General features: G+C 37.2%; 1 protein-coding gene across 5 annotated transcripts in view; it reads left to right on the forward strand.

Moving 5' to 3' along the window:
- The window catches only part of POLD3 (DNA polymerase delta 3, accessory subunit), an 83,050-nt gene that overhangs the window by 59,316 nt on the left and 8,283 nt on the right, over positions 1-15,451 (forward strand). For all 5 annotated transcript variants that reach the window (XM_081539609.1, XM_081539610.1, XM_081539608.1 and 2 more), the window contains exons 6-9: positions 3,558-3,822; positions 4,452-4,524; positions 6,609-6,774; positions 9,799-9,905. In XM_081539609.1, the coding sequence (XP_081395735.1) occupies positions 3,558-3,822; positions 4,452-4,524; positions 6,609-6,774; positions 9,799-9,905 (611 nt within the window). The remainder of the gene's footprint in view (positions 1-3,557; positions 3,823-4,451; positions 4,525-6,608; positions 6,775-9,798; positions 9,906-15,451) is intronic.

Raw genomic sequence — 15,451 nt, forward strand, 5'->3', positions numbered from 1 at the left:
TGAAGAAGAACTAAAAAGCCACTTGATGAAAGTGAAAGAGGAGAGTGAAAAAGTTGACTTAAAGCTCAACATTCAGAAAACTAAGATCATGGCATCTGGTCCCATCACTTCATGGGAAATAGATGGGGAAACAGTGGAAACAGTGTCAGACTTTATTTTTTTGGGCTTCAGAATCACTGCAGATGGTGATTGCAGCCATGAAATTAAAAGATGCTTACTCCTTGGAAGGAAAGTTATGACCAACCTAGATAGCATATTAAAAAGCAGAGACATTACTTTGCCAACAAAAGTCCGTCTAGTCAAGACTATGGTTTTTCCAGTGGTCATGTATGGATATGAGAGTTGGACTATAAAGAAAGCTGAGTGCAGAAGAATTGATGCTTTTGAACTGTGGTGTTGGAGAAGACTCTCGAGAGTCCCTTGAACTGCAGGGAGATCAAGCCAGTCCATCCTAAAGGAGATCAGTCCTGAGTGTTGATTGGAAGGACTGATGTTGAAGCTGGAACTCCAATACTTTGGCCACCTCATGTGAAGAGTTGACTCATTGGAAAAGACCCTGATGCCGGGAAGGACTGGGGGCAGGAAGAGAAGGGGACGACAGAGGATGAGATGGCTGGATGGCATCACCGACTCGATGGACATGGGTTTGGGTAAACTCTGGGAATTGGTGATGGACAGGGAGGCCTGGTGTGCTGCGATTCATGGGGTCGCAAAGAGTTGGACACGACTGAGCGACTGAACTGAACTGAAGCGGGAGCAGCCAGAGATAAAAGGAAAATCACAAATGTATGGACTTCTAAAAACTTAAGAAGAGAGTTTCAAGAAGCAGGGACTAGTTGACAGTATCAAACCTTGTTGAGAAGTGGAATGTAATAGGAACTGAAAAGTGATGGCCTTAGTAAGAGCAGTTTCAGTGGAGCAGCCAGACTCTGGTCACCTGGGTAGATGGGTATATAAGGAAATGAGATAGCAAATAGGGATAACTTTCTAGGAAATTTGATGGTAAAACAGAGGAAAAAGAGAAGTAACCTGCTACAGAGGAATTGAGACTTGGAGATGGGGGAAATGTATCCATTTTTAAAGCTGAGAATGCCTTGAACTTGTATTATTAGTAAAGAGCCATAAAAAGAAGAAATGGTTGAAGATACTGACAGAGGTGGATTAACTGATACAGTTGGGTCTGTATCCAGGTGGATATAGAATTGCCAAAAATAATTTCTGTAAGTTCCGTGAGAATAGGGATCGTCTATTTTGTTAACCACTGGATACCTAAAACGGTGCCTAAGTGAAGTTGCTCAGTTGTGTCTGACTCCTTGCAACCCCATGGACTGTAGCCTACCACGCTCCTCCGTCCGTTGGATTTTCCAGGCAAGAGTACTAGAGTGGGTTGCCATTTTCTTCTCCAGAGGATCTTCCCAACCCAGGGATCAAACCTGGGTCTCCCACATTGTAGGCAGACGCTTTACCATCTGAGCCTGGTAACTATTAAATAAGTAATTGTTGAGTGAATTAATGGTAGACATTGACTCTTTTTTTTCCTTCTGCTTAAAACCTTGAATGTAATAGGCATACAAATATTTATTAGATAAATAAATATAATTATACTGCTAAAGAGTAATTTATGTCTGGTGTCTTTTAGAGAAGGATTATAAAAAAACATAAACACCCTGATATGTTTATGTAATTTATTAGATTTCAAAAATAATCTGTATTAAAATCTAGTTTTGGCATGTCAAGCTCTAAAAATCAATTCTATTGTATTTAGCAAGTAAGGAAACTAGAATAAAAGTGACACAGAAATCCAAAATTAAATTTGCATAGAGACCACTAAAATAAACATGGCAAGTAGAAATGTGATACTAGGAAGCACCTTTAATAAAACTTTACTTAAATACTTAAGTATTTAAATATCCTCAGTAGAAATGTGAAGAAAATAAATAAATAAAAAAGAAATGTGAAGAATTTATTTCCAATAAAGAAGTTTGTATTTGGTCCTGAGAATTATGGGTCAACTGAGATCTGACTCATTGTTTCATGTGTTTTAAGAAGTGCTATGACAGGAAGAAAGTTGAAATTTTAGATTGAGCAGATTCTTCTCTCTTCAGACATGTCCCAGTCTAACTTGGTCTCTTCCTCATTGCCAGTTCCTGGTCCTGACCCTAAGGTGTGGAAATGTAGACCAAATGGAGAAAGAGTTGTCTTGGGGCCAACTTTAGATGCTGACAATGAAATAAAACATTGCTCTCTTTCCTTGTACATGGAAGCATTGCAGGGCCAGAGAGGAAGAATGGTGGGTGAAAGGAAATGATTTCCGTCTGTTCTTAACTCTGATGCACAAAATATTTGTGTTAATGTGAGGTTTTTCTATGTAGACTGTAATAAATCAGTGGAAGGTTTTTGGAGCTGTGAACTCTAGCTTGGGGCTGTTCAGCCTAAAGTTACTTCAAAAATTAAATGATTTTATCCAGGTTTTTTTCCTTAGGCCAGTTAATCTCAAAGTTGTGCCTGGTTGATCTCTAAGGTAGTTGCTATCATCGTGTAGTTTCTTAACCTCCATCTTCTCCCATCCCAAGTTGAGATGATACACTAAAGAAGGCAGAGAAGCCAGAAGACTCACTTTCAGTGTCTTAAATAATCTCTCTTTGAATCTGTATTTGTATGTGCCAGGTCTTGTACTAGGTACCTGAAATACAAAAGATGAATAATACACTTAACTTCAAGGAGCTCTCACCTATCCTCAATAAGCAAAAGACTGAGGGAAATAAAATGTTCTTTGTCAGGAAATGTTGGAAAACTTTGCTTTAAGTACAACCATTTGAGAAGGATGGATCAGTTACCCATTTATAACATAGAACACTATATTATGGATTTTTGTGAAACAGGCACATCTACAATGATTACAGAGGAAGAGATGAATGTTCCTTTTAATATGGCATGCAAATTGTGCCAAATTTTTCACTTGGCTATGGGCATACTTCTCTGGTGCTGTTAGTTGAGATTATTATAAATTATTAACAAATGACTATAAAGGAGCCACAGGAGCTAGTGGCTCTGTTCCCAGCTTATTTCGTGTTCTAAAGCATGATCCATTCTGGTCAGGAGAGTTGCCAGGAAATTTGTTAATATTTAAAGCTTTAATTTTGATTCAGTCAATATTTATGGTATATCTAGCCCTAAAAGGTGGAGGTCTTTAAAAATAAGAGATAACCATTTGGTTTACCAAAGTTGGTGAAATTACTAATATTTTCTTATTGTTTGGTATATTCTTACTATTTTGAATTAGTGTGCTTTTTTCAAAAAAGCGAAAATACCCATACAGTTTGGTAGAAGACACCTGTTTTCAGTCTTAGTTTTATTACCAACAATGTATATAATCTAGAACTTCACTCATATCTCTCCAGTACTTGTTGCACAAACTCATTTCTAAAATCCATTTTAGTTCTAAAATTTCCTAATTTTATAGTATTAGGGTTAGAAAGTATTGTGTAGAAGAAGCAAGAGTTTGAAAATAAGGTTTGATATTGACAGTTAATTTAATGTAACATTTCTGTCCTCAGGTTTAGTGCCATCCAGTGTGCAGCCGCAGTCCCTAGAGCTACTGCTGAATCCCCATCTTCTGAAAAGTTTGAGCAGTCAGATCTTCCGGTATCACCTGAGACACAAGCCAGTAATGAGTTGACCACCAATGGTCATGGCCCACCTATTCCCAAACAGAGTTCCCAGCAGCCCAAAGGAATCATGGGCATGTTTGCTTCTAAAGCTGCTTCTAAAGCCCAAGATGCCAGTAAGGAAACCAAAACAGAGGCTAAAGAAGTAACGAATGTAAGTCTTTTATAAAAATGTGCTTTTACAGCTCAGAATGGATAACTAGAAAAGCATTTAATAATTCCAGTGTTTGTAGTTTAATTATATAAGGTTCTGATATTTAGTTCTAGTTTTTTCTACTTTGGTGTAAATCGTTTAATTCTTGGGCCGATAGTTTGATCTTTGTTTAAATCCTCATTTTCCGTTCTATGAGGGAGAGATCATCTTGTTAAGTAATTTGGATGTCATGTTGCTGTTAAGTGGTGGAACCAGAATTCAGTTCCACTTATGATTACAAATGTAATGTTCTGGAGGTTTTTCCCCGTTTTGTACCATACTGCCTCTGATCTGTTTTAATTCTGTCAAAGTAAGTAGTTTTTAAATATAATGAAAAAATGTTTAGACACATTCATGGATAATAATTTTATAAAAACTATGAGAAACTAAGCTTTGGAGATGAATACCAAACGCTATATGGTCTGGCTTTGTTCTTATACCTAGTGTCTGTACACATTTTGGCATGATAATATAGAGGCTCTATGATCACGACAGTGTGTTCTACTATTGACATTTTTGACCGTTTCTTGAAGAACAGCCTAAACATAGAAAAAAAAAATCATGTATGTTTTCTTTTGCTTTGCTTTCAGGCATCTTCGGTAGGCCCCAAAGCACCAGGGAAAGGGAATGTCATAAGCAATTTTTTTGGAAAAGCTGCTATGAGTAAGCATGTTCTTACCTTCCTTTGACTAATATATAAATGTTAATATAATGACCTTTTATCTGAGGTGAAGGCCACCTTGTCCAGTTTTTACCCATCTAACACACTACTATGTGGTTTTCCTACATCCTGACATAAATTTGCAGTCTACAAACCTGTGTATTGATGAACATAACCAACTGGAACAATGGATTTTACGGGTGAGCTGGGTTTGGTTGCGATCTCCTGAAGGATAGTTGACTAATTTCTGATTTTACTTCCTGCCTTGGAAAGAGAATTAAATATTTGTTTCATAGGGTTCTTGAAAATAAGTCATTAAAGTAAAAGGGAAGTTGCTTGGTTAAACAATGTAGTATTAATATCTTGGATGCTTTGTCAGTTTGCCTGGTATAACCATTTTTACCTCTGTTTCCCAAGGGGCTACAAAAACAAATTTTTGCCTTTCTTATTTTTGCAGATTACTTACAGTAATGAACTAGACCTCAGTTTGAATTAGGAGGGCCCAGGTAGTAATGGCCATTTATAAATATTTACATTTTGAGAAAGCAAATCTCCTTTATTTAAAAATATATATTTGGATGAGAATTCTTTCAAACAAAAAGAACCAATAATCACATATTTCCTTTCTTCTCGTATCAAATACACATCCCCTGAGGGTATGTGGCCAGAATACCAGGAAGAATGCAGGAGTTGCAGGGTAATTATGGCACACTTCTTGGAGCATAATGCTTTACAAAGATTTTGTGGGAAGCATTTTTGTTACATGCCTGTGCAAGCATATTAGTCAGAAATCTGCTTTTCTGTGATGGTCAAAATAGTAGTTGGAGGATAGATTGGGGTGATAGTTTTTTTATTTTCCATAAAAGCTATCAGAAAACATTTTTATATTCTGAAAAAAATAATGAAAATTTGCTACTTTCAGGTTACTGGGAAAGCATGATTGTATTATTTCAGGCCCAATGCATAAGGCCAGTTCAGGAGATACAAGAGATGCGGGTTTGATCCCTGTGTCAGGAAGATTCCTTTGAGGAAGAAATGGAAACCCATTCCATTATTCTTGCCTGGAAAATCCCATGGACAGAGGAACATGGCAGGCTACAGTCCATGGGGTTGCACAGAGTCAGACATGACTGAGCACATGTACACACAATGCATAAGGAGGGTTCCCTCCTTCTGTGAAAACATATCATGCTAAGGTCTATCATCTTATGAATGGGTAAACAATATATGATATATGGAATATTTTTCAGTCATAAAAAGCAATGAAGTACTGATACATGCTACAAAATAGATGAACCTTGAAAATGGCAAAATAAAAGAAGCTAAACACAAAAGGCCACATGTTACATGATTCCATTTATACAAAAGGTTCAGAATCGGCAAACCTATAGAGACAGAAAGTCTATTAGTGGTTGTTAAGGGATGGTTTGTGGAGTATAGGATTTCTTTTAGAGGTGATGAAATGTTCTAAAATTGGATAGTGGTGTTGGAATTAAGAAGCACTGAATTGTACAGTTTATAAGGGTAAATTTTATGATATATGAATTCTGTCTCAGTAACAAACATCCTAATGTTTTATGTATTTTTACAAATTGCAGCATTGGTGACAAATTAGAAAGTCGTCATCTGTTATCTTTCTTTGCTTAAAAAGGTGTTTCATATTTTTTTGAGTATAAAAAGGAGATGCTTTTCTGCTGTCATAATTCATAAGCTGCATACTCTTGGGAAACATCTTTAATCCCTCTGACTCTTAATTTCCTCATCTAACAAATGAGAATGTTGGTACTTCATAAATTTGTATTGATTTTTTTCTAAGTCCTACTTTTACTATCATTTGGCCTGGGGGCTATGATATAATGAGGGATTAGCAGGAGGCAGAAATGAAAACAGTTTCAACTAGAGTGGTAGTTGGAAAGGAGAAATGTTCTCTTGACTAGACCATGAGCTCTCTTAGGACGGGGACTGTTTTTCATCCCTTTAGCCCATGTTCCTAATATATTACCTGGCACTTAGTAAACTGTCAAAGGAATGATAAATTAATATTGCATGACGGGGTTATATATCATCTGCTATACTTTATTTATAGATAAACTTAAAGTCAATTTGGATTCAGAACAAGAAGTGAAAGAAGAAAAAAAAATGGAGCAACCTCCACTGTCTGTCACTGAACCAAAGCTGGCAGCCCCTGTGGGTCTGAAGAAATCTAGCAAAAAAGCAGAGCCTGTTAAGATGCAACAGAAAGAAAAAAAAAGGTAGGAAAATTTTGTTGCTTGTGAGGGAAGAGTGTCTCTGCTGGGGGTGAAAAGGTCTGTTTGGGCTTATTGACAGGCAGGCAGTTTTCAGTTGAGTACTAAATCCTACTTAATGCCTTAGGGATACAGCTGTATAACCAAAATGAAGAGAGACGCTCCATAGCTTATCTAGTGAAGCAGAACTTGAATCAACCAGTTCGGATAATGTAGAGCCCAAAGCCAGTTTTTTTGGGCCCCATTGATCTAAATTGATTGTCTTTTCTCCTTTACTTCATTTTATATTCGTGGACATGGCATAAGTGTGCCTGAGTATATATCTCTGTGTCTGTTTTTCACCTTAGATTGCCAAATGAGGGGTTACTATTTCCAGTGAAATTTAAGAGAAAAAGTTCTTTGTTTTCTTTTTGTATCAATGAGTTTATTTTTCAAGTGGTAAAATGTAATTAGAAAAGAAAATAAAAAGCACACAAGCTGTTAAAAATGAATCCAGGAATTTGAGACACTACCTCATAGTTGGTAGGAACTAGTCTGTTGAAAGAAATTCTAAAGGACACTGTCAGCACTGATAGGCCCAGAAATACTTGACTTTTGTGGCAAGGTTGCAGCTACTCTATTAGAAAACATAAACAAAATGCTGAAGTTTCAGAGGGTCAGAGCTCTGTCCAGTGGGCCTCACCTCCTCAGAATATGTGATACGGATGGACTAAAATGTCTCCTACCATGAGTACAACACTCATTGATGGTTATTGCTAGGATCACATTCAGTATTTCACCACGAAGTGGGATGTTAACTGTATGTTTTTAACACATGGTCTTCCCTTGTGGTTCAGCTGGTAAAGAATCCGCCTGCAATGCAGGAGACCTGGGTTCAATCCCTGGGTTGGGAAGATCCCCTGGAGAAGGGAAAGGCTACCCACTCCAGTATTCCGGCCTGGAGAATTTCATGGACTATACAGTCCATGGGGTCGCAAAGAGTCGGCATTTTAACACATCAACTTTACCAGATTCAGAAAGTTCTTTTCTGTTCCTAGTTTGATGTTTTATAAAATGAGTGTTGAATTTTGACAGATACTTCTACATTTATTGAGGTGAATGTATGGTGTTTATAAATGAGTGTTGAATTTTGACAGATACTCTTCCTACATTTATTGGGGTAAATGTATGGTATTTCTGTTAATGTGGTGAATTACACCGACTGGTTCTTGAATTTTAAACCAACCTTGCATTCTTGAGATAAACCCCACTTGGTCATGATGCATTATCCTTTTTATATATTGCTAGATTTGATTTGTTAATGTTAAGAATTTTTTGCATCTACGTTTATGGGGGTATAATCAGTTATATTATCTTTGCTGGTAATGTCTTTACCAGATTTCAGTATCAAAGTTATGCTCATTTCATGTGATTAGTTAAGAGGAGTTTCTTCTTCCTGTTTTCCAAAAGAGTTTATGTAAGATATGTATTGTTTTTTTCTTAAAAATTTGATAAAATTCACCAGTGGATCCAGGCTAGTTTTCTTGAAAAATAATTTTTACCGTTTTAAATTTTCTATTTCATTGATTTCTGCTCTTTAATATTTCCTTTTTTCTTGGGTTTATTCTTTTTCTAGCTTAAGGTTAAAAAATGTATTGATATTTGTTGTATAAGAAATATGGTTGAAGGCAAAAACTGTGTCTTGTCCTTATTTGTGTCTGTAACACACAGTAGGCCCTTGATAAATTATTGTTGATTGAATGAATAGTGTGGTGGAGTATCTAGATAGAAGAGCTAAATAATGTCAAGATGGATTTAGGTTTTTTTATTATGTCATTGCTGCTGTTCAGTTGCTAAGTCATGTCTGACTCTGCAACCTCATGGACTACAGCACACCAGGCTTCCCTGTTCTTCACTGTCTCCTGGAGTTTGCTCAGACTCATGTCCATTGAGTCGGTGATGCCATCCAACCATCTCATCCCCTGTCGTCCCCTTTTCCTCCTGCCCTCAGTCTTTCCCAGTGTCAGTCTTTTCCAGTGAGTTGGCTCTTTGCATCAGGTGGCCAAAGTATTGGAGCTTCAGCTTCAGCATCAGTCCTTCCAATGAATATTCAGGGTTGATTTCCTTTAGGATTGACTGGTTTGATCTCCTTGCTGTCCAAGAGACTCTCAAGAGTCTTCTCCAACACCACAGTTCAAAAGCATCAATTCTTTGGCACTCAGCCTTCTTTATGGTCCAACTCTCACATCCATATGTGACTACTGGAAAAAACCATAGCTTTGACTATATGGACCTTTGTCAGCAAAGTGATATCTCTGCTTTTTAATACACTTTGTAGGTTTGTCATAGCTTTTCTTCCAAAGAGCAAGCATCTTAATTTCATGGCTGCAGTCACTATCCACAGTGATCTTTAGAGTTAGAATTACCTTAATATTTCCTGCCTGTGCCTTTGTTCATATTGTTCTTTCTTTTTAAAATTATGTCTCCCTTTTCTATCTGATAAACTGTTTAGATTTTGAAGTTTTAAAATAAGACTCATGTCACTTAACATTTATTTGTTCAGAAAAATTTATCATATTGTATTTTATAGTCAGTGGTATTTGTATCTGTTTTTCCTGCCAGAGCTTCTTGAGAACAATGGTACTTTTTTGATCTTTGCATCTGGGTGTTTAGCAAAAAGTCTTTATGTAAGTAGTAGCTGCTTATTTAATACTTATTAAATGACTGAATCAACAGTCATTCAACTGTTGCATTCATAATGCTTGTTGAATTAATGAATCAAAAGTAGGAGAAGTAAGGAATTTAGAGAAATTTTCAATAACCTGGTAAGTAGCTTACAGTGGTCTTTAGAGAGCTAGAGGAAGTTTTTATTCTGAAGTGACTTAGTTGTGTGTGGTCAGTTAGCAGAGTATCCTTTGGGTCTTTTATGACTTTTATTTTCTACCCTCTGGAATTAAGTTCATGAACTATGAAGCAAGGCCAATAGTAGCATACGAATACTTATATTTTTGTTTTGTGTAACATGCTTAAATTATTCCCAAATGGCAACAGGAGGAAACAAGCGGAGTTATCTGATGATGAGACAAAAGAAACTGAAAACATGAAGAAAAGGAGGAGAAGAATCAAACTTCCTGAGTCTGATAGCAGTGAAGATGAAGGTGGGCATTCCTAATTTTTTTATTTTAAATTTTAATTTAAAATTTAAATTTTTGGCCAGTGGGATTGTCTCAGTCAAATTGGGCTGCTGTTATAAAAATACCATAGACTGGGAGGCGTAAACCATAGGACTTTATTCCTTACAGTTCTGAAGGCTAAGAAGTTCAAAATCAAGGTACAAGCTGATTCAGTTCCTGGGAAAGGCTCTCTTCCTCACTTGTATAAGAATACCTCCTTGCTGTTTCCTCCATGGTAGAGAAGGAAATCATCTTCTTTGGGTCTCTAATCTCATTCATTACGATCCTGTCCTCGTTTTATCTCCCAAAGGTCCCCTTCCTGTTACTATTGAGGATTTGGGCTTCAACATATAAATTTTGAGGGAACACAAATATTCGGTCCACAGAAGGGTCAATTCTTCTTATGATGACTTTAGCTCAAGAAGCTAAAAAGTTGCTTATTATGGGTTGCAGTGACAATAGTAATCCTAGGACTGAGAGACACAGTGTACCTATTTCTGTTCAAAACCAAGTTTTACCTTTTAACAAGAACCATAATCTTCTGGTAATTTGTGAAAGTAGCAAACACAAAGAGGAGGAGAATAAGGATTATTATTATATTTATTATCAAGGACATTTTCTTTTTTAAAAAATAAAATGGAGCTCTTCCTCTGGGTACCTTCATGTGTGTCTTATAAAATGGGTGTGATTGTAGGCATCAGGGGTAATGGTGCTGTTTTGTACCACATAAGTAAAACCACACTAAGATGAATCTGCATTGTTGTTGTTGAAAAGGAATGACACTGTGGACCCTCCTAGTTTTAAGCTGTAGACACTGTTGTAAAATAAGTGAACAGAGTAAGGGCAAGAATCTTGCCTGGAAAATTAATGTGCCTTTTAAGAGAATATCAAGTAGTCTAAGAGCCAATTCAAGTATTCTTCCCAAATTGTGTAAACGAAAATATATAGAAAAAGGAGGGACTTCTCTGATGGTCCAGTGGTTAAGACTGCATTCCCAGTGCACAGGGCCCAGGTTCAGTCCCTGGTCAGGGAACTAGATCCTACATGCAACTAAGATTCTTCATGCACATGGCAATATAGATCCCTTAGTGCTGCAACTAAGACTCAGTACAGCCAAGTAAATATTTTTTAAAAAAAGACCAAAGAGAAAGATACCTGGGTTGGGCTGATATGCCATATGACTTCAACTCTGAAAAGCCTGCTCTGAGAACTGGTGGTGAAAAGCTTGAGCTGCTATGATTGATTCTCCATGAATTCATGGCGTAGAAAGCATTTTAGGAAAATGGCCAGAACTCTCATCCAAAGGGATTCAGCATCATATAAAGGTAGACGAAAGCAAACAAACTGAGAGATTCTTTAAGAGATTAAAGAAAAATGAATGCAAAAAAAAGAAACCTACTATGCTGTTGAAGGGCAAAGCTAAACTTGTTAAACTCCAGTCTTACCAGAAACTACTGTAAGAAGTACTAAAAGTGGTAACAGAGGCAACCCAAACTGGGGGGTATTAACTCAAGTGAGTTGAAAAACAAATTATATATATAGATGACAGTCACACAAAGGAAATGAACAGACCTAAGAAACTGTACAAGCAGGTTGACTGTGTCTATGGCAGAGCTGCACCTTTGACTCCTCCCTTGGACTTAGGGTTTTTGTTGACTGTGAAACAGATAGGGATATGGTATTGTGAGCATCCCAGTGGGATGCTGAATCCTCGTTCCATATCATTTATCAAAATGCTTTAACCAAGACAGGAAGATTTTGAAGTGTGTAGATGAAACAACCATCAAGGAACATTCTGACTGGTTAAGAGTTGAGGAAATAGAGGCAACTCTGCAGACACACAGGAAAATAACTTAGGAGGTAACTTAGGAATGTGTGCTAACTGGAGCAGTCATCCCTAATTCCAACCAGGAAAAGAATTTGAGGAAGATTCTAGATAAGTCTTTGAAACCATCAGCCTTAATATACATTAAAAAATAAACTAGATACTCTAGTGGAGAAGGCAATGGCACCCCACTCCAGTACTCTTGCCTGGAAAATCCCATGGACGGAGGAGCCTGGTAGGCTGCAGTCCATGGGGTTGCTAAGAGTCGGACACGACTGAGCGACTTCACTTTCACTTTTCACTTTCAGGCATTGGAGAAGGCAATGGCAACCCCCTCCAGTGTTCTTGCCTGGAGAATCCCAGGGACAGGGGAGCCTGGTGGGCTGCCGTCTATGGGGTCACACAGAGTCGGACACGACTGAAGCGACTTAGCAGCAGCAGCAGCAGATACTCTAGTATTAGTGAAGGAGTCAGCTGTAATCCTGTGATTGATTGAATACTCTTTACATACTTCTGAAATTCTCTCTGTAGTTCTGATCCTTAGCTCACAAAAATGATACTCTTAAGTGACTAGAAATAAGAGTGGGGTTATTTAGTCTGGAAGGGAGAAGAAATGTGAAAGAGGTGGACAACCTATAATAACATGATATAGAACAGAGGCTCTCAGATTTTTTTTTCTGGGAAAGATAATTTTTGGCATCTGACTAAATTTATAAACTATTGCCATTTTATTCCTAAATTTCTTCTTTGTCTCAGAGCCAATTGGATTTTACTTTAAACCTTCATACAGTATCTAACCTATTATTGCTTTATTTCTGCTATGCTGAATATGTGCTGTTAGTTCAGTATGCTATCTTCAGCTAGAAGTTAGCAACAAGAATGGAGCAAATGGCAGAGACTTTGAAGTCAGACAGACCTGGGTTTAAAATCTTACCTCCACTACTGACTGTGTGACTTTCGGCATGTTACTTAACTTCTTCAGTTCCTTGTTTTCTCTTCTCTAAGATAGGATGTTATCACATAAGATAGGCCTTTTATGAACATCAAATAAAATGCTGTTTCCAAAGTGCCAGGACAATGCTTAACATATAATCAGTTTTAATATTCACCCCACTTTTCCTGTTGAAATTTAGTAAGCTTTTAATGGTAATAATATACTTGAAAGTACCTTCTCTCAGAAAATTCCCTTCAACTTCATATTCTTAACTGTATACCCGAGAAAGTATTCCTTTCTCTTTCTCTCTGGCAGAATGATAAGCACTGTTAGCAGTTCTGTATACTCTCTTTGTAAAGAAAGGCCAGACCCAGAAAGAAATAACATTAAGAGTAATATCTATATTGCTAGGAAAAAGTAGTTTTAACTGGTATGTTTTAGTCTTTGCTACCGTTTTCAGACCTTGCAAATTGTTTATAGAGAATGGTAAGCAAATGATCCATCCCCACCCCTTTTTTGAAGGTTAAGATAAGTAGTTTAAAAAATTTCTTAGGAAGCTATGAATGGTTTCCAGGAATTCTAATTACCCATCTCTTCCAGAAAACTGATAAATAGTGGTTACATTGCTAGATCCCTGCAATTATCTTTACCACAGTTCTTATTCTGCCCAAGTGAAGGGTGCTTTCCTGGAATAAGTGATGTTTCACTACTTGAGTACCTTTCATCTGAAGAGCTGCAAAATCAGTTACAAATATATTTAAAACACACCAACGCATCCATCATTTCATAGCTTATGTCACTAAAAATATGTTGAAGGAGTACAGTCGTCTTGGTAATAAAGACTAAGGCAGACAGACATGGCTTCTAGCATATGAATGTGGGCAAGTTTTTTTTTTTTTTTAATCTCTTTGAACCTTGCTTGTATAAAACATAGTAATAGTGATTTTTGTGGGGTTATTATAAAAATGAATGATTGTTTGTAAGCCCAGAAAATTCTAGTTGTTTTCCCTATCCTTTCTTAAAATATTATAATTTTTTAAAAAATTTAAGTAATACATACATACAATTTCAAAAATCAGATAAAGTACAAGTGTTATATATTAATAGTAACCTCTCCTATCAGACTCACCTAATTGACTGATGCTTCTCTTGTCAACTTTTTCCCATCCGTCTTCCATCTTCCAAGGGTTTGTTGAAATTTCTTATTCCTTAAGAGCTCTTGGCTCCTGTGATGTTCTCTTCCCTATTATGAGGGGGTTACAACATTTCTTTCCTTTATTATTGTTGTAGTTTCTCAGTGAGGGTGTGTGGAAGGGAGAGGGAGGCATATGCTGAATCTTCCTTGACTTAGAAGCTCCTCATCCCAAATATAGTTCAGAAAATGATTCTTTTATTAAAAAGAAAAATGTTACTGTATATTCAGTGCTAGGGAAATGGTGGCGCCTCTGCCTGTATGGAGCTTGGAATCTGAAGGGGGACTCTAAACAGCTCTATACATGCAGTGAGAGGGGGTCTTAGAAGGTGCCACTGGGATTATGTTTTCTCCTTGGTTAAGTCGTGGTTGCAGAACTGGAAACAGAATAAGAACTCATAAATTTATGACTGAGTACTCAAAATTCCTTTTCTTGGGCATCCTCACTGCGTAAACTTCTCTCCTACCACTGTAACTCATTGCTTCACAGCTTTCTTAATAGCTATACCTTCAGGAAAATGGGTGCTTGGTTCTGGTGGTTTGACTGGACTTTTTCTTCCTCAAGCTCCCATCATATTTTAGCCTCCCAGTGCTGGTTAATAGCTGGACCACTTTGCTTTTATGTTTCTATTTCCTAGAGTTTATAAAGTTTGGGGGCCTGTTTCATACTTGAAGTGTATAATTTACTGTTTCTTTCTGGCTGTTGTTCTGCTTCACCTCTTTAGGTCATTTGGCCTTGAACTCTCCACTGTCATAATTTTTAACACTGACCTAATGAGTTGGGAGAATTTCAGATCCAAGACTTGTGCTAAGAATTTGAATACAGCCAGGAGATTCAGGGAGCAGGTGAGGCTAAGCAGCTCCCCAGTCCCTTGACCAGCAGTTTCTTTGCGGTGATTAAGCAATGGGTCAGCTGAGGATTTTCACTTCCCTTCTCATGGGCCTTAAACTAAGACCACTGTTCCTGGAACTGTTCAGAACTGATGGGATCCCTCTGGTGGTGCTCTCTTTTCAGGTGGTATCACTTCCATAGCGATATTTCTCTCCTTAAGATATTCTTTTCCTGCTGATCATATTAATAAGCAAGTCTTAGTTGTTAGAGCTATAATTGTGATCATCGTTTCAAAGATGATTTCACAACTCTATGGTTTATGCTGTTCAATGTCAGCTGAAAAATTTAAGTCTAACAGACATCTCAGGTGATTGCAAATAATCTTTAAATCACAGTCACAAAATCATTGTTACTATTATTTATTGCATACAACTGAAGCTCAAAGAGATTTTTTAAAAACTTGCCCACATTCGTATGCTAGGATTCATATTGGTCTGTCTTAGTCTTTATTATTAACCCAAGTGTTCTCCTTCAGTATGCTTTTAGTGACAGAAGCATAAGGAATGATGGATGTGTTGGTGTGTTTCTAATGTAGTTGTAATGGATTTGTAGCTCTTCAGTTGAAAGGTGCTCACACTTGGTATAATCTGAGGACTCTCTCCACTTACTTGATCTTAAGAAAATGTCTCTCCCTGAGCGGTAGGCAGCATGGGATAGTTGAAATAGTCAGGCTGTGGAATCAGACTGA

This window comes from Giraffa tippelskirchi, chromosome 11, assembly GCF_054371585.1.
Source record: "Giraffa tippelskirchi isolate mGirTip1 chromosome 11, T2T-mGirTip1v1.2.pri, whole genome shotgun sequence".
Classification (NCBI taxonomy): domain Eukaryota; kingdom Metazoa; phylum Chordata; class Mammalia; order Artiodactyla; family Giraffidae; genus Giraffa; species Giraffa tippelskirchi.